This window comes from Salarias fasciatus, chromosome 4 (genome assembly GCF_902148845.1).
Source record: "Salarias fasciatus chromosome 4, fSalaFa1.1, whole genome shotgun sequence".
Classification (NCBI taxonomy): domain Eukaryota; kingdom Metazoa; phylum Chordata; class Actinopteri; order Blenniiformes; family Blenniidae; genus Salarias; species Salarias fasciatus.
This window is the reverse complement of record NC_043748.1, coordinates 25,799,335-25,819,277: the sequence shown is the minus strand read 5'-3', so window position 1 is coordinate 25,819,277 and position 19,943 is coordinate 25,799,335. Positions and strand designations below refer to the sequence as shown.

Sequence of the window (19,943 nt, the reverse complement as noted above, 5' to 3'; positions counted from 1 at the left end):
TTTTTCTACTGGACTGTTTCATACTTTAAATTATGAAGCTGGTATATATACGTAAATAAGGTAAGGTACTTTATTTGTCATTATACAGTGAATGTACAACGAAATTCTTCCTCTGCAATTAACCCATCCTTCGATGCCACTGAAGCATTCCGTAAGGAGCAGCGGGCAGCTGCGGGGAGCGCATGTCCGGATGTAGAGCCAGGCTAGTGGTCAGATCACCTGCCTGGAGGATTGGCCGAGAGTGCATGTTATCAGTTGATGGGGAAAACTGGAGATCCCGGAGGAAACCCATCCAGACACGGGGAGAAACATGGAAACTCCACAGAGAAAGGCCCGCATGGCCCGGGGATCGAACCCGTGACATTCTTGCTGTGAGGCAAGAGAGCTACGCACTCAGGCACAATGCTGCCAATCAGACATGACTTCATTCCGTCTGTCTGTAGCAGCATCTTCAGAAGAGATGGATGTAATGAAAAGAGGGGATGGACGGGAGCAGAGCAGTGCAGACATTTTTAAATCTGAAGCCTTAAAGTTAATGAAGAAAAAGAGAGAAATGGCTGCCCGGGGTCTGTTTACTTCCTCCAGACATTCCTCCCTGTCCAATCAGGCCCCAGTGTGACATGAAGCTATTGAATATAATTTGGAATGACTTAATTTGAAATACAGTAATTCTGAATGAAAACAGTGGCCAGTGTGAGCGAAGCGCTCCGAGCTCCAGCAGTGTGAAGCATTTCCATTTCAAAGCGTCCAAGGGTCACTGACAACATCTTCATTTGAGTGTGTTTGCTGATTGGCATGTCCTGTGTGTGAGATTTCAGCTGGAGTACATTCTAAATTAATCTCAGAAATGTGATTTTTTTTTTCTTAAAATGACACCATGAATAAGCATTAGCCTCAGATGAATCATCTGTTCTTGATCCTCTCCTTAATATTGATTATTGCTTAATATCTAGTTTTTTTTCTCCAAATCTATAGTAAACAACACTATGAAGGAAAAATGACTATGTGAAACAAATGTTGCCTGGTGTGAACAGAATGTGGAGTCAAACACCTGCAGCTCTCCAGATATCCAGCCACGCACCTCCATGTCACCGAATCCCTCCCAGCCCTCCCCGGCCTCCCTCCTCACCCCCTCACCCTCACCCCCCTCCTCTCTGTCACCCCCTCCCTCCCTCCCCTCCCTCCAGCCTCATATTTCCTGTGTTTGGCCCTTCATCTCTGCTCCGTGCAGGCAGGAGGAGCTTGGCTTTTGTTGCAGGGTAAAAGGAAGGGAAGGTCAGGCCTTCACCTCTCCTCTGCCTCCTGCTATCATTTCTCTCATCTGCACCTCCCTCCTCACCTCTGCACCCTGACTCCCTCCCTCCCCCTCTCTCTCTTTGCTTTTAACATGCAGCAGTTGGTCTGGGAGAGGAGTGAGAGAGGAGAGGAGGGAGGGCGGAACTCACGCTCGACTCTGAACTTTTGACCCTTCAACTCGGTGAATCTGCTGGCTGCAGCTACAGGAATTAGCGTCCAAAGCGTGCGCGCGCGCGCGCGTGTGTGTTGTTGTGGTTGTGGTCGTTGTTGTTGTCTAGTATGATTTACTAAATGCTCTACTTCGCTGCAGATTTTTCCCTACTCTTTAAATGAACTGCTCGTCTCCGCAGATCGCGGCTGTGCGGCTCGTGCAGCGGATCCTCCGCTCGGAGCCTCGAGCCTCGTGTCGTCCGGACTCCCGCCATCAATCAGCAGCAGAGGACGGCGACAGTTCTGACAGCTGTGTATTTTGAGAGAGACGAGAGGTTGTTACAGGTTATCGTCGGATTCAGTCTGGGCGTACGGGGGCGCGTCTCCCGGCGCGCACGGCGGAGCGCGCATGGAGGAGCGCGCGGAGGCGAGCCCGCTGCGGCTGGCTGTCAGTGTTGGTCTGAAGCGGGCTCTGCTGGCGGCTCCGCGGAGCTACATTCAGGGAAAACCCAGCCCGCCGCGCCGCAGCAGGCTGGACCTGACCACCGTTACCTTCACTCACTCATTATAAATCATTTCAATGTTCTTTAGAAAATTCAGAGTAAAAAACTTTCAGGGATAATAATAATAATATTATTTATTTATTTATTTATTTATTTATTTATTTATTTATTTATTTATTTATTTATTTATTTATTTATTTATTATTATTATTATTATTATTATAGTTACAGTTATTACTATATTGTAAAATGAGAACATCTAAACAATAATGACTATAACTATAATTAACTATAATAACGTTTAGGCTGAAGGGAGCCGCTGTGACCTTTAATTTGGATTATTTTCGTTCACTGAGTTATCAATGTGTATAAATGTGAATTTTATTCACAGTTCGTCATCAATATTTAATAAAAAGCTTAGAAAAAAAGGAATTCTGCTGCAGACATTTTCTGTTTGTCTGTTGTTGTTCTGTTTAGCCTCAGTATTTGTTACCTTAAACCATTTCTGTTGTCAAATTCATTCAGATGCATTTTCTTTATCGAGACAAAAATACTGATAATATCATCATGACACATTTCTTTCTATCTATCTATCTATCTATCTATCTATCTATCTATCTATCTATCTATCTGGTTTATGTATTGTAATTAAAATCAGCATTTCACTGTATAATTGAAGCTCTCAGATTATTGGAATTAATTCTCACTCAGTTACACTCAGAAGCTGTTTGCTGAAATTGTGCCGCAATCACATTTCCCAAGAAAGAAAACTAATCAAAACGCGTTTCACTTTCTAAAACTCTCCCCGCCGTTAAAGATGGTGCTAAATTATTTAAACAGATTAGATACGAAATAATTTCAGGAAAGAGAAACGAAATGGAGAAACCTCCTTAATATTTCGGAGCCAAAAAATGAGAGAATTCTGAAAAAATATCGGAATTATGAGGTAGATGTTCACAAAACTGAGTATTAAAAGAATACAGTTTTCTCGTGATCCTTCTCGTATGTATTTTATTGTTGTTAAAATCAGTCGTCAACACGTGGAGGAGCCTGATCGCCGCGCTGTGGAGCCGGGAGGCTCCCTGCCACCCAGGCTGATTTCAGTTGTGGAAGTTTTTCGTTTGTCTGAGATAAACTTCCTACTTTCGAGCGGAAACGGGAACCCTGACAGATAAATAAAGAAAACAGCCACCTGTGAATTCATTTCCCCCTTTCTCGGTGGGGTAAACACGCAGACCTTGTGCTGTCCTGCGCCTGCGCGCGCCTCGAGTCTGTCTGCTGACCTCGCCGTGACTCCTTCCTGCATTATTCATGAGCGGTGGCCGCGAGTTTCACCCCGATCAGTATGCAGGGGACATTAAGGTTCTGCAAATGCCGATTTAAACGTAAAGCAATCAGAGGAGAGGCTGCGGCGGGGAAGAGGGGAAGAGTTCAGAGCCAGGAGTGAGGTTGGAATTAACAATATGACTGCGTCCGTCGCTCCGTGCGCAAAATAAGTAAGAATGGAGACAGAATGTGCAGCAGTTTGAGCCAGAGCGGGTCATGGAGTGAAAGTTTTCATGAGGAAAAACACACAAGATCTCCAAAACGCCCGGGTCACCGCTTCTCTCTCATGCACTGCCAGCAAACCCTCTAAACACAACAAAACACTCCCCACTCGCTCCCACACAAAGCCGGCGACTCTCTCACACACACAAACACACACCTTAGCACTACAGTGGAAAAAAGAGGGCCGGCCGCATGGTTACTCACCCCACTCATCATCACCAGCACACAGGCTGCAAAGCCACACTCAGCGCCTCCTGACAGCCAGGACAGGTTCAAAGGCGCAGCGAGCCCGCGCGCATAATGCACATAATACAACATAATGCTGGAGGAGAGGCGGCTCTGCAGCCCGGAGCTGCCCTGTGTACATAAAGGGGAAACAGATGACACACACACACACACACACACACACACACACACACACACACACACACACACACACACACACAACACAAAGGAGCCATAGAGAGCTGGAGCTGCTGCTGCCGCCGAATCTTCCCATGTCGCAACGCGTGTCATGTCCCGTCCCGACGTGTTCGTGGTTCGCGTGCTAGTATGTGCATGTATGTAGACTGTGTGTGTGTTTGTGTGTGTGAGATGGAGACAGAGGAGGTGGGTTGTGGGGGGGTTTTCCTGTATCATCATTAAAAAGAGGAAGTTGATGAAAAATGAAATGGGTCGGGTTTTGGTCTTCCTGTTTACTGGACTGGAACTTCCTCAAGGCCACACACACTCACACACACATACACACACACACACACACACTCACACTTATACAATGCAGTGATAGTTACTTCACACACATCGCAATAGCTGCATCAACTGTTGAAACCATAATTCTTATTCTGATTGAACCTGGTGGCATTAGAAACTTAAAGCTCAGCTTCACCAGTCGAGATTTGAATGAAGCTCTTGCATTTCCTTCAATCATAACAATCATAAGCTCTAATATATATATATATATATATATATATATATATATATATATATATATATATATATATATATAGTGTCTGTTGGTTGATGCATTCATTCGTTGTGAGAGCAGCAGGCTTGTAGCCTACTGGACCAGAGAGAAGCGTCTCTTTGTGTTTTTTGTTCACCTTTCTGCTGCACGGTGCCTCACTAATTTATGGCACCCCAAACCTAAATAACATTCTTGTGTAGGTGGTGAAAAATCATTGCGATGGCGGAGGGCAGCGCTAAAAATTCCCAGCCTGAAAACGCATCGGGCCGGGCGGACTCCACTTGTAAAGAGACCATAATAAATGAGAGTTTGAGAGCAACGAGGAACTTCCGAAAACAAAATCCTCCTCTCTGATTAGCGGCCTGTAAAGGGCACAGCGTGGCAGAGGGAGAGGGAAAAACACTTAGTGCGCGAGCTTGTTGTAAGAGATGTATTAAAAATAATAATAATAATAATAACGTTGCTAAATATATGTCAGTTTTATCAAGAGAGTTAATGAGTTAGCTTAAATTAAATTAAATTAAATTAAATTAAATTAAATTAAATTAAATTAAATTAAATAAGTACATTTTTTTTACATTAAAACATTCTGTCAGCTTAATAATAACTTAATTTCTAATTAACTGTGTTCAGCCTGGAAATCCCTCATCTCTTCTGCTTTTGGCGCTAAATCAGTCTTTTCCTGAACACTCAATAACACCTATTCATGGTTGCGTTTTTGCACGTGCACGTGGTTTCTTCTGGAGCAGTCTACCGCATACAATCAGGTTACCAGTCGATCGATTGGTAAATCGATTAAATCAAAGATGAAGAAAACCAGACAGCTTCGCGCTCCAGACATCAGAGGAAACTGTGAACAGGCAGTCAAGGTTTAGTTAAGCTTGTTTTTCTGGTTCCAACTCCGCGTGCACACGCTTCAGTTTTATTACAAAATTATTTTTTTTCGTCTGTTTGGTTTTCGAAACCTATAGGGTTTTTTAATTATTATTTTTGTGTATTTAGAATTCTGTGTTAACTTGTCAAACAGGCTACTCTCAATAATCTCTGTGTGTAAATTGAAGCTTTATCTAAAGTGTTTTAAACACTTTTATCACCTTTCCTTTTCGAAAGCTTCTCTAGATACAGTGAAAAGATTCATCACAAATTCCTGAGTACTACTTGCTGAATTACGTTTAATTTAATACAAGCATGTTAAAAATACATGATTACTTGGTCAGATAATGTTATCTGTCGACATTTGCATGGTTTTTGCTTGTTTTTTTCCAATTTTTTAAGACACAAGCATCAATCAGATACATGAAATAGTAAAAGGCGAAGGAGGCAAATAGCCTGATATTTTGCAGTTACAAGAAACGCTACATTAAAAAAAACTTATCTTGGGATAGTTACCATAATTATTTTTCCTTCTTCCGACTTTTTCTTCAGTTAATGATTTTCGAAAAAAAACCCTATAAAGACATAGATAAGTGCGGACATTGCCTGAAAAGGAGAAACATTATTTCTGTTCTGAACGGATTCAGGAAGACTGGATTCCTCTCGTGCTGGACGAGATGTCACACGGTGGAGTTTATTGAGGCTGGTGACTTTTTAACAGTTTTTGTACGAGCTTACATTAGTATTACTCAGAAAAGCTAATCGAATGTAATTTTTCCAGGCAGAGCCGACAGCTGGGATGTTTCCTTTAACACTCTTTATTTGGGTGTTGTAGCTGATCTAAAAATATAAATAAATCTGAATTACATTTGTTTCAGGATTTCTGGAAAGCCCGACCAAGCTCATTGGGGACGTCTGGACTCTCTATTGTCTGAGAGGATGCTTCTTGATACTGCGTGTCATTCTGGTAATCAGGAGGTCTTGTGACCGATCTAACAAGGCGGAATTGTTGTTTTCAGACAGGCCTGAGCGAGTTGACGATTTGGGTTCACTGCTGTTTCATGTTTCTACTGAGAATCAACGAATCAAGCCACAGGACGAACCTCCAGGATTTGGACGGAGAGCCTTGGAAATGTTTGACTCCACCAGACTTTTTCACTCACACCCATCCTGCCTGGAAAATACAAGGACGCGGGAGGAGACGAGGGCCTACAAGGACGCAGTGCGTGCGTGTGTGTGTGTGTGTGTGTGTGTGTGTGTGTGTGTGTGTGTGTGTGTGTGTGTGTGTGTGTGTGTGTGTGTGTGCGTGCGTGCTAACTTCTTGGTTAATATTAGAATCAGTGTTCAGGTCTTTGCGCACACGGCGGCTGTGCGTAATGATCGTGTTTGGCCCATTTGATCGAATGAGATAACAGACAGACGAGTCCAGTCAGTTTTAAACCTTCTTAATTTAACAATAAAACATGAACAATAACACCAACAACCCCAGGAGGACATTCGATAAGGCCACATGAAAAACAAACACACACTCGTCTTCGCGCAGTGCGTGTTTTGTTTTCCCAGTCTGATGTCAAACCTGCTCACAGCATCACTGCACAATGTGAAACAGTTTCTAGGCCAACTCATAACGCACGCGCTGCACATCTCTTTCGTGACTGCGTGTCATCGTTAGACTCAAACATTACCAGTGTAACTACACACAAGTGCGGACACACGAGCACACTCATAATGCCACAACAAGGAATCTTAGATCTCTCAGATCCACGGGCACGCCGCGGACACGTTAATACCGGAGCACTACACACTGAGTGAGTGACATGGTAATTACACCCCCACCCTCTGGCCTCACTTTACCACCCGACACTCTCTCCCTCCAGTCCCCGCTCACAGGAACCCTTCAGACTGTACTTACAGTGTGTCTCCAAACTCCTCTTCTCCACCGGTTCAACCCGGAGTTCAGGCAGTTCGACAAAAGACCGTAGACCACCGGGCTCCAACTGTGGACCGGAGCTGGAATAGCGGCCGGTAGTGCTGGCCTGCTCTCTTTCACACACTCCCTCCCTCCCTCTCCCGCTCCGTCTCTACTTTACTGACCCCTTTAGGATCCCCGCGAAGCCGTTAAACCGTCACTTGCTTTCTAGAATGTGAAATATATAGTACATTGTCAACTCCCCAAAACCATAAAACTAACTTTATGGAACCCACGTGACCAGCGGAGAGCCAGTGAGAGGTATCAGTCTGAGGCCAGGCCTGATCTTTACGATCCAACTCGGAGATAAAAACCCTCATCTGTTTGACAAGTAAATGTCAAAGCTGTCTTCTTTTTTATAGTTTAGCCCAAAGCAGAAGGGGGTCAGCTGAAAAAAAAATATCCCAACACAAATACACACACTCATAGCAGAGGCAGGAGATGGACTTTGAGTCCAGATGAGGCTCGACGCAGGACCTCTTACCCCCACGTGCCCAGAGAGAAAGTCGGACATGTGCAGAGAAACTGCAGCACCATCATCCGGTGAGTTTAAAAGTTCACTTGTTGTTTACTGTTGGTAATCAGGAGAGGGTAACTTAATTTACCCGGGAGTCGCCTCCGTTCGGGCGGAAAGGGGAGAAAAGTGACCAATTTGTCCTCTGCGAGCAGTTTGTTGCCTTGTCAGACCTGCGCGCCCGTGCCTCTCTCTGTGTGTGTGTGTGTGTGTGTGTGTGTGTGTGTGTGTGTGTGTGTGTGTGTGTGTGTGTGTGTGTGTGTGTGTGTGTGTGTGTGTGTGTGTGTGTGAAACGAGGCCTCGGGTTGGATGGATCTTTTGGAGGAACTATAAATTGACAATGTACGCCAAAGTGGAAAGAGGGTTAAAGTGCTCCCGTTTTGTTGCATTTCTGGATCGCCCTGGGTCAAAAGACCACTTCTTATTCAGCAACAGCCTCTCAACATGAACGAGTCGTCCTGGGAGGCGACTGAAAAAAGTTTTCCAGATTTGAAAAGGAGAAGCCCTCTTGGTGACTGCTTTAAAAACCTGGGGTGTGCGTGTGTGTGTGTGTGTGTGTGTGTGTGTGTGTGTGTGTGTGTGTGTGTGTGTGTGTGTGTGTGTGTGTGTGTGTGTGTGTGTGTGTGTGTGTGTCCTTCACACCCCGTTCAACCATCTGCTCTGTTAAACAGCTGTTTTAGTCTGTCTGATGAGTATGAGGAACTTTATTCTGTTTTTTTTTTTTGTTTTTTTTTTTACTCCAAGATACAAACAAATACAAAAAGCTGCACTGGCAGAAAGCTAGGCCTTACGAGCCTACACACACACACACACACACACACACACACACACACACACACACACACACACACACACACGCTGCAACTACAAATAGCCAACTGGTCACATTTAAAAATGTCAATATCTATATATCTATATACATCATTTTGAGGGATAGGTAGAATAATTACAACAATGATAATAACAGTATGATACAGTTACAGTTTTTTGGGGTAATACAACTATAAACAACATTGAGGATGGACATGACAATTAGGGCGAGACGCGTTGGTTTTTATACAGCCGTGCGCGCAAGCAGGGTTCAAACTTGCACACGTCTTATTCAATGTAAATAATTTACACGAGCTCACATGCTGTCTTTTCTAGAAAGCACTTGGTCGATTTCAAAACAACTCACTGGACACACTGAGACATCAAACGATATGTAGCGAGGTCGTAAAGGTAGAATATAGGTAGGACGTTAGGTAGTATATTCACCTGCTCCTTCGGAAAGCTAGAAAACGACCAACAGGAACACAAAGCTTCCCTTTACAGTTTTTAAGTACCACAGTCATTATTTTTACGTTGCCTTAAAACACCAACATGCCTAACAAATAAAAAGTGCTGCGCTGCTGTACAGAACTCAGCTTTCGTTTAATATCTATATTTGGAATATTTTCTTCTCTTCATCACCGTCTTCTTCCATCGCTCCGCTTTGTGCTGACCTCCTCCGGTGTGTGTTTTTTTCTTCAAGTGATGTTTTTTAAACTGTTCCTTTCCCGCTTCCTTCCCGGGAAACCTGCTCGTGAAGCTCCGTTGGGATGAACTCTTCACGGATTCTCGGTTTCGTTAAAGTGCTTTCGTGTCTAGGGCTGGAAGGCGCTGCCGGTGGTGGCCAGACTCATGCTTTTCAGTTTGTTGTCCTTCTTCCACTTCATCCTCCGGTTCTGGAACCAGATCTTGATCTGCCGCTCCGTGAGGCAGAGCGCGTGCGCGATCTCGATCCGCCGCCGCCGCGTGAGGTACCGGTTGAAGTGAAACTCCTTTTCCAGCTCGAGCGTCTGGTAGCGGGTGTACGCGGTCCGCGCCCGTTTTCCATCCGGACCGGTCATATCTGGGGGTTTGAAGCGCAACACAAGGCTGTTAATGACGCACAAACATGTGGCGCTAACGCATCTTATTGCGCCATTTTCTGACTGAACAGCCACAGGTGTTTCTACCTCCTCTGCAGAAATTCAAGCATAAATTAACCACACGCGCACAGCATTACCCCGGTCCTTCTTGGTGTGTTTTATTCCTGCCGTTTTCCAGTCCGCAGCCCGGGCTAAACTATTTGTTTTTATTTGTCACATTGCTGTTTTCTTTTTTAACCACCTCTCTTCAGCATCACCCTCTATATTCCCCTTTTCACCCCCTCTCGCTCCCTTCAGGGTTTTATTACCCCGTCCTCTGCCTCACCTCTCTAATAAAGTTCCCACACGTAATAAAGCTTCACTTTTCAAAGGAGCAGCAGCTTCCAAAGCCTCCCCGGCCTCCCTTCTCTCCCCCTCCTTTCTCTTCTTTTCCCACCCGGCTCTGTCTGCGCTCCCCAGCCTGTTTCAGGGCTTTGCTGCCCGGTTCGCCTCTCCTCTGACAGATTTATGGCACTTTTGTGGAATTTGCTGAAATAAAAAAAGAGGGTGAAAGATAGCAGGGGCAGCCATCCGGCGTCCCTGCCTTCCAGAGAGGAGAAAATGTAAAACAAATCGGCCCCTGATGCCCCGAGAAAACACGCTGATGCGTAACTTGTTCAGCTGGTTAACCAGAGGCTATCCAGCTGCCCTGGTTGCTTTACGTCTGATTTCCTTCTGCCTTCAAACTTCCCAATATAAAAATCAGACCTTTGCACAATCGCAACCTGTGACTGGAGCTTCCTCCGAGCTCCAAACATGATTCTGATATGATATGAAACTGACGCAGTGGAAAAAAGGCTTGGTGGGGCGCACAGCAGAACGACAGCCGTGGCTAATTATGTGTCTTTCAGCTATTCTCATGCAGCCACTACACGAAAATCAAATCAAAGTAGCAATAAGTCTGCGGAATCGTTAGTGTTTGTACAAAGCACGACGCGCTATGGCTCCCCGTGTAGCTGTCACCAGCCCCATGTGTGCGCGCAGAGCCAGCAGTACGAGCTCAATACGAGCTAATAAGCTGTAAACTAAAGAGCAGTATGTACCATGGCTAATGTGCAGTTTTCTCATCCAGGGGAATATCTGTGGAGTCTGAGCGTCGCCGGCCGCGCTGCCGGCGGCGGCGGCGGCTCCCGTCGGGCCGCCTTCCTGCTTCTGCCCGGGTTGAGGGTGCCCGGTCCGGGGTGGCAGGCTGCCGCTGTGACCGCCGTCCCGGTTATGATGCGCCTGCAGCTCCTCGGGTTCTGGCGACGCGTCGTCCAGCTCGGTGAAGCGTTGCGCCGTGCCGCCGCCGCCGCCGCCGGAGGAGGAGGCGGAGGAGGAGGACAGGTTTGGAGAGCTGAGATTACCGCTTCCTTGTTGCTCCGAGCGGGGAGAGGAGCTCTGGGCACCCAGCTTGATGCTCTCACTGCTGGCTGACAGGAGGGAGTCCGCCGCGGAGGCGAGGGAGCAGCTGGACGCCTGTCTGAAGCCCCTGTCCGGGGCCGGTGAGCCGAAGCTCCGGGAGTCACCGACGATCGAGGCGCCTCCGAAGTGTCCTCCGGTGCCGGCGGGGCCGCCGCTGCTGCTCCCTCCTCCCCGGTTGGTGACGCTGAGGTCCATGCCATTGTAGCCGTAGCCGTAGGAGCCCGTAGCATGGTGCATGGTGGCGGAGGAAGAGTCCCTGTACGTCCCGCCGTTCATTGCGCCGCTGCTGGCTCCATAATTCAGCAGCTGATAGTCGGGGCCATTTGGGTAGCGCCCCGAGAACGAGTTTACAAAGTACGAGCTCATTTAGGTTGTTTTAGAGAGTTGCAGACTTACAGTTGAGTACTAAGGGGCGCTTGATTTGTTAGATTTCTCTTGGTCGTTATAACGCGGGTACTTTCAACGATTTATGATGTATTAGTGAATTATGGCGATGCACTGTACTTCGTTTTTAGCTATGTACGCGCCGTCCAAATATGGGGGTGGGGTGGTGTGTGTGTGTGTGTGTGTGTGTGTGTGTGTGTGTGTGTGTGTGTGATGGGGGGAGGTGAGGGGTGAAGAGAGGGAGGAGAGAGACAGGAGCAGGAGGGAGGGGGTGGCGGTCACGTGCCTTTGTTGACCAGTCGTAAATTCTCACCGATGACTTTGGAGAGGTAATTCATGCTCTGAGGTTTCTAATGATAAAGGACTGGGCGGGGGAACGCTCTCTCTCTCTCTCTCTCTCTCTCTCTCTCTCTCTCTCTCTCTCTCTCTCTCTCTCTCTCTCTCTCTGTCACACACACACACACACACACACACACACACACTTTTTCCCCACAGCTGGAGGTGCCGGGGTGAGCTCAGAGCGCCACCTACTGCAGACATAATTTATTGCACTGATTACAAAGGCAGTCTGAGGGGAGGAAGAGGGAAGGAGACGCTCCAAAAAGGACTCTTAGAAAATATTGTCTCACCCCCATCTTTCTCTTTCTGTGTGTGCGTGCGTGCGCTCATGCGTGTGTGGTTGAGGCACCGCTGCTCAGATCACTCAGGCCCATTAATTGACCTTTTCTTCTGCAGAAATTAGGAACTGATGACTGTTAAACCGGAGAATAACTCATCAATAAATAACTACATAAAGCTGAGTGATGCGTTTGATCTCATGCTAGTTACTCATTGCTATGACCACCACCCTTTGCCCACCTCCATCACTCCACCTTCAACCAAAACACACACACCGCGCTACATTTCACCCGAGAGGAGCAACTCAGATCAGCTTCATTTTAATGAGCAACAAGAGTTAATAGAGGACAGTATTTTCAAATGAAATTATTGTTTAAACATAGTTTTGATATATAAAAAACTAATAGAAAAATGATGAGTTCATTGATTTAACTACTCAGACTTACAGTAAAGTAGCTTCAACCAAGTCGCTTCTGGAGACAGTGGTTTGCATCAAAACACTGCGGATCCAAATTACTTTTGCATTCAATACATGAGCAGAAGGAAATTACAAAGAATACATGAAATATTAGTGTCTGCATGCATGTTTGCCTACAACCACTTTCTGCCTTTCATTGTAACATTCATACAATTTTGTAGATTTAATACCCCAATACAGCATAACGAAGGGGAAAAGGTGAGGATTTGTGAGGATATTTCTTTCTTTCCTGCTGCCTGCCTCCCTCCCGCCCTCCCTCCACTCTCTCGTGCCCTTCCAGCTGCAGAGGAGGAATGTTAAACCTGATCTGTGACGTCCACACTGGATGGAAATCTGTTGATTTATGATTTGTTGATTCCCCGAGTTGGGATGCATTTCAGCCAGGGTGCCTCTCTCTCTCTCTGTCTCTGTCTCTCTCTCTCTTTGTGTGTGTGTGTGTGTGTGTGTGTGTGTGTGTGTGTGTGTGTGTGTGTGTGATGTTGTACCTTTGACACACGGCATGAGCAAGAGGGACAGATGAAGAAATCCAGATTTTTACGTGTGAATTAATGCTGGCGTCTGTGCGTGCGTGCGTGCGTGTGTGTACGCGCGTGTGAACTGCTGCTCTCACATACAGACCAGCAGTTGGAATGGCAATCATCCAGATTATTTAAAAGCAGGGAAATAACAAAGAAAAAGCAGAAAGAGGCTGAAGCAGCTGGACGTGTGTCAGATTTCTGATTCCAGCCTCTGAGGTTGGAGATAAACTCCGCTCGGCTCCGGCAGCCCGCTGCGTTTGAATGCACCGAGATTAGAAGTGGTCAGGGATGAACTGAAAGCCCCATGGACATCAGGAGGCACTGGCCCAGTTGGCACGCGCTTCTTAACGCACTCCTCTTGTTATATTTAGATTGCCAGCTTCACCCTGGATGTTTGCACCATGATGCTGCTCACTGACCGCCTCGACTCTTCACACGAGGCTTGCAGTTTAATTTTTAATACACAAAATGTGCATTAGAAAAATAAAACACGGAAGTTTATGTGTCACTCTTGGTTTTATTGTAAATCCTCCATTTTCAGGGTTCTGGTCCTGCTGTTTGAGATGAAAAAAAGCTTTAATGCACAAAATGCAAAAAAAAAAAAGAAAAAAGAAAAAAAAATACAAATTGCAAACAGCTTTGTATTGTTAGAACTGTGAGCGCAGATGATCGTACAACTCCTATGAAAATGTAACTTAGCTTTATGGTTTGATTGAGATTTTTAAAGCTCATTTCAAATTGATTTTGAAGGTGTTTGTGGAGACTTGCAGACTCATGATCAGTCATCTCAGATACCCTTATTTGGAAAATACAACAGCTTTAAAGCACATTTAAACTTTAAATGTTGAGCTTCAGAAAACAATCCAAAATGTACAGATACCTTTCCAAACCTGTGAGCTTGTGTATGCAGCTCTGTTTCATCAGTGAAATGAGCCCTGTGGGTGATGGAGCCATTTCCACCATGAAACATCTGGCAGGTAGAGCCTGTAGAGTTCCAGTGGCCTTCCAGCGGAAAGTTCTGCAGCCACAGCAAACCCAGCCTTATCTAAAGTAAGCAGCACCTTATCTACAGGATAGGCAGAAAAAGGCCCAGTCGATTGAGACTGATATATTGATCCAATCTTGCTTTTAGTTTTGCTCTTCAGTCGAATTATTGGTCAAGAACAAAATCCTGTTATTACCATTTTTCCAAAGAAAATGAGTGTGGGCCATAAAACTTGTTGCAACATGTAAAATGAGAATAATTTGAAGTTCTGTTAGTTTTATTACAAAGATGACTGCTTGCATTGAGTGCAAAAGCTTTATAACCTCGTTTTAGGAAGTGTAGATGAATCTTATAAAATTTTAGTTTGTGTTACTAACTTAAATCACTTACAACATTTTAGCTATTGTAGAGTGTTTTCTAGTTTGAATATTTAAAGCTCTATTTAAAGCAAGCCTATTTGAACTGTTTTACTTGTGTATGTGTGTGTGTGTGTGTGGGGGACTTTATTTTCAAGCATAGTTAAGGAATTTTAGCTGATTCATCTTTTTTCCTGCAGACTCCTTTGTGCAGTTTCAGCAGTTTAGAGCTTCATGGTAACTCTTCAGTAGTTTCTGGGCTCGTCTCAACAGCAGCCTGTCATTCGCCAAATGCTCTATTTTCCTCTGAAACTTGTCTTTATTTAGTTTTATTCCTGGGTTTTTCACCAAGAGGAGATACTGGAAACTCAGCATTTACCAGAGCAAAGCAGGATTTTTACTGGATCAACTATTCAACCTTACTTAATCTAAAATGGCACAGTTGTCCCTTTAAACTGCAAGTGAAACAGTTTTTAAAGAAGGTGAAGTAAGCGCAAGAGGAAAATGTTTATTTCAATATAATTTTGTTAAAAATTCAGAAAGTTGCCCCAGACCTCATCATGTAAACTAAACTTAACGTCCTCTGGCGCTCAGGCTGTCAGGCATGTTGTTATTTGCTGAAAAGCGTTCATTGCATTCACTGCACGACAACTCGGTGTTTATTTTAGTGTTTCTCCAGCAGACACGCTACAGCAGCAATAAAGTGGAGTAGCACATGGAACTGGACTTCATGAACTCAAACAAGCTCAATGATTTTATAATAACGTTATTGCGCAATTTGTAATTCATAATTCATGCTATGACTGAGTTTTCGTGGAATAAATGATACCAATATGTTTGTGCTAATGCTGTTATTTTCTTGCGGCGCGTCTTAAGTGCTAATGATTTGCACGGGATCAACGAGAGCAGAAAAAAGACGCTTTGTGCGCGCCGCGGTGCGCAGAGGCGCGTCGGTCACTCAGAGGACACGAGGAGTTCAAAGGGTCACCAAGACATTGTCCACTTTGTCTGGCTGAAGTGTGCGCGTGTGTGTGTGACGTGTCTGGCTCGAGGACAGGTCAACTTTCCCTCCTTCGGTGTGACCATCAATTAGTTGAGGCCGCCATCAGCAGCGGAGCGCGCCGCGCGCCCTCGACTCCGCGCACTGCGCCCAGGTCCGGGGTCCCGGGTCCCGGGTCCCCGCCCCTCGTCTTTCCCAAACGACCAGCCGTAAATACATGCGTGCATGTTTCGCAACCAGGAGTTAAGAGGCTAAAAGGTTTATGAGTCTTTGAGCGCGGGTGTGACGAGGCCTATAAATCAGAAACTAGAAATTCTCAACCTGAAAATATTCGCTTTTAGCATTCGACTAAACGCCTCTGACCGCCTGAACCTGCCAACTCGGCTACTTTTCCACCCAAAAAAGAACCTTTGTTCATACATTTCTTTACCTTTTATTGAACATTTCTCATAGGTAGTATACGTAATTTACTGGACAAAACACTAACATAAACAAACAAGGTAAAAATCCATAAAATATACATTTTCTTCAATTTTTTAGGTAGTTTGGAGAATAATATCAGTAGAATAACACCCGCCCTCACAAAATCCCTCCATATTGGAAAAGTAAAACAAATTTAAATGTTAAATTACCCCCTCCCGCGATTACATTATTTCCAACGCACAGGGTGTTTTTTCAACGGAGGAGCAGAAAGGACCACAAAGAAATCTTTCTAAATTATTTTTTTCTGGTTTGTTTTCTGTCAAAATTCTGGCGAACAAGCGTAATTTCTTTGAAAAAGTCCTTGTTGGGACCTTTTTTCTTTAAATTTGTACTCTGTCCCTCAGAATTTTGAAATTAAAGTCAGAATAATTTATTTTTTTACCATTTCTTTGTGGCTCCAGTCCTCTTCCGTGTTTTCCCATTTATTTCTATACAGTTTAAATATGAACACCAGAGGACATAGATACACATCTCCAATAGGTAGTTCCTCCCGGTGCTGCTTTGTGTGTGTGTGTGTGTGTGTGTGTGTGTGTGTGTGTGTGTGTGTGTGTGTGTGTGTGTGTGTGTGCGCGTGTACAGAGCGTGTTTACACGGGTAATCAAAGGTATAACACACAGCACATTACTAAATACCAAGAAACTAACCCGGGAGGGTGGGAACGGTGGGAAGTCGACTTCTGAAGGTTCAAAACAAGTGCTTGGCAGAAAGGAAGTGTGTTCGACCAACATCAAAAAACAAAACACCAATGTATCTTTTTGGAATGCAGCAAGATTTTGTGTCCCAGAACAATTCGCCGCGTTGAGCGGTCAGAGAATGAAATGAATTCGGAAGCCGTGTTCGGACCGCCAGCAGCTGATCTCTCTGTATGTAGTTTCTCTTTAGCTTTTTCTGGAGCTCACCTGTCCTCATCGCAGACAGATTTCACACATTATTTCCCAATTTTTAGATTACAAGTCTACAGAAGCAGGTATTATCAGAGATGAACCGGATTGAGAAACGGAGCCTCATCAATAGACAACTGCTGGACACACTGAACCGGATGTCGCAGCGTGTCTTTTCTTCCATCTCCTCTTCCTCTGGAACGTGTCTTACACCAGTTTCTTCCCCTCCACCTCTCCTACTCCGTCCGTTTCTCCTCTTCATCTGCACCGTTCATGGTGGAGGAGGAGGAGGAAGACGAGGAGGAGTTTATCAGCTTGTTCTCCTTCTTCCACTTCATCCTCCTGTTCTGGAACCAGATCTTAATCTGCCGCTCCGTGAGGCACAGTGAGTGCGCGATCTCGATCCGCCGCCGCCGCGTCAGGTACCGGTTGAAGTGAAACTCCTTCTCCAGCTCCAAGGTCTGGTAGCGGGTGTACGTCTGGCGGCCGCGTCTCCCGGGACTGCCGAAGGTCCCTGAGAGGAGGAAGGGAAGAGACCGCCGAAAGTTACAGGTTAACCACAACCAGCCCGGAACTACAGCAGCAAAGAGCTATTCTATTCTATTCTATTCTATTCTATTCTATTCTATTCTATTCTATTCTATTCTATTTAATAACCGTTAATCAATCATCTATTAACCCCTCGTCATGTTGTCCCACAACGCGTCTCATCATTTGAATGTGTCCTATGAAGGCATTTAAAAACGTGTATGAATGACAATTTGTTCTCTGTTGCTGAAGCCCGAAATTAATTTCGTCATGTTTTTTTTTAATGAAGGCGCAACCTGCGCGTTTGTTTGAACGCACATTCAGACGGGCGTGAGGACGTAAGATAAGACACTGTTAAATACACACAACAACAATAACAACAACAACAATAATAACAGTAATAATAATAATAATAATAATAATAATAATAATAATAATAATAATAATAATAATAATAATAATCAAACTAAAGCCAGGCTGTTTCCTGGTGCTGATCAGAGCGGACTGTCCTCTCTCCCTGTCTCATCCTGTCTCGGGGGTTTTTGGCCTCTGGCAGTAAACAAATCGCCATGTTGTCAGTTCAGCAGCTTCAGTTTCTTATCGATCTGACAGGCAAACCGCACGCTTCTCACTGAACGTCGCATCTACGCCCAAATACCATAAATAAAAAGTCAGGCCAGCCGAATTGCGGAGGAGCACTGAGGAGGCGGAGGAGGAGGTGTATTCTGTTTCTCTTTCTTTTTGTCATTTCCATCTCCAGCTTGTCATTTACAGTCCCGCGCTGAGCGCTTTAACTCCATCTATATTTCTTTGTCTGTTTCCACCTCATTTGTCACATCTCCGACTGTCCTGCAGGGCTTTTCTACAACAGTAGCTGTGCATCATCCACCATTACTTAGGTTTCTATCAGCGGGCCGTTTTTATCTCTTCCACTAAAGTAGTGCGGTTTGCAGGAGGGAATCCCACGACAGTAGCGCTCTGCCTCTCTATATTCCATTCTGCAGCCTAAACCAGGGCGCATGTGTTCTTGTTTTGCTGGGAGACATATTATAAAGGGGATCCAGCTGGAAGTTGTCGTCTCGTTTTCACTGAGAACTTGGCAGCGTTAGCAGATTGAATAATTATCTAATGTGCACGAGAGTGTCTAAGGTCAACAATGTATGCTCCAAATACGATAAGAGAAGAAAAGTGGTGATATGAGAGCGCAGGAGAAGCAGTGATATCATTCTTTATTTATCTGTAACGTGATATCAAAGTTTCCACAGAGGAAATACACGCATTAAGTTCAGGAAATGCGACTGTTGAAAGATTTATTTCTTCTACTTGTGTAAAAGGTCATTTCAAATTATCCAGTGACTGAAATCCACACAGCGACAGTTGCTCCGTAAGAGCGCACTTTCACCGTCCCCCACGACCCGGGCTGACAGGCTTTCGCTCGGTAGCAGCCCGGTCAGCAGGTCACATACAGTAACAGGAGCTACAACCCAAACAAACCCGCTTTATGACTGACAATAAAATACCGAGCACATGACTGACTGACAGGCCGACAAACGGGGATCATAAAGCCAGAACGGGGAGAGGAGGAGGACAGACAGCAAGAGGCTGACAGAGGAAACAAACGTCAGTTTTATGACGGGGATCATAAAATATGCAAGAAAGAGGGGAAGAGGAAGAAGACGACACTCACCGTTGCACGCGTTCATCCGCTGCATCCACGGATAAATGGGGGTGGACGCCGCTTGCTTGTCATCCAGCGTTTCACCGAACAGCCCCTTCCCACCGAGCCCCGTGCAGTCCAGCTTACGGTGCATGCCGTCCTGGTTTAACGCGAGCTGATGGTCATCAAGCGCGCACGGATGCTCTTTATCCCGGTAGAAGCTCGTGGCGGCCGCCGCCGCCGCCGCTGCCGCCGCCGCTGCTGCGGTGGCATAGTCGCAGGCACCGGCTCCGGTCGTGCCCCCCACGCCCGCGGCTCCCGCCCGGTGCCCGCCGTACGCTCCGTTGGCCGCCTGCTGATAGTAAGTGGACGCCGCGTACGGTTTGTCCTGGTGCGCGCCGCCCCCACCGGCGCTGTACGCCACGGCCGCGGCCGCCGTGACGGCCGCCGCCCCCGGGTAGTGCCTGAGAGGGTGGTCGGCGGCGTATCCCGACGAGTAGAGCGGGATCTGACCCAGGAACGACTCCGCCGCCGCCTGCCCGCCTCCACCGGCTCCCGGGAGCGTCACCGGGAAAGAGGAGTTGACAAAATAGGAACTCATCAGGAGAAAGTAGGAGAAGGAGAAGAAGGAGGAGAAGAGCAGAGAAGGGGAGGACAGGAGGGCACGAGACAAACACAACAACAAGGTCCACGGAGGAGGAGTAGAGGAGGCTAACGGCTAGCGCGGCTAACGGGCTCCCTCCCGTCCTCCTTCCTCTGCCTTCCCCTGCCCGCACTTTATGATTTGTTGTGTTTTATAGCCGACAGTCCGACGAGCTGCTGCTATCACTTAGTTTATCGCAGATTGGGAGGAGGGGGTGAGGAGGAGAGGGGCGGGGGGGGGGGGGGGGGGGGGTGAAGGGG

General features: G+C 46.0%; 2 protein-coding genes across 2 annotated transcripts; both read right to left on the bottom strand.

Moving 5' to 3' along the window:
• Positions 1–9,132: 9,132 nt before the first annotated feature.
• On the bottom strand, positions 9,133–11,670 carry hoxb5a (homeobox B5a). Its single transcript, XM_030088830.1, has 2 exons — positions 10,792–11,670; positions 9,133–9,690 (listed from the first exon to the last, which is right to left on the bottom strand). Exons 1-2 carry the CDS (start codon positions 11,516–11,518, stop codon positions 9,443–9,445), a joined length of 975 nt encoding a protein of 324 aa, XP_029944690.1. The 5' UTR covers positions 11,519–11,670; the 3' UTR covers positions 9,133–9,442.
• A 5,218-nt stretch (positions 11,671–16,888) lies between these two features.
• Positions 16,889–19,682, bottom strand: LOC115386505 (homeobox protein Hox-B6a-like). Its single transcript, XM_030088833.1, has 2 exons — positions 19,071–19,682; positions 16,889–17,369 (listed from the first exon to the last, which is right to left on the bottom strand). Exons 1-2 carry the CDS (start codon positions 19,639–19,641, stop codon positions 17,092–17,094), a joined length of 849 nt encoding a protein of 282 aa, XP_029944693.1. The 5' UTR covers positions 19,642–19,682; the 3' UTR covers positions 16,889–17,091.
• Positions 19,683–19,943: the final 261 nt, after the last annotated feature.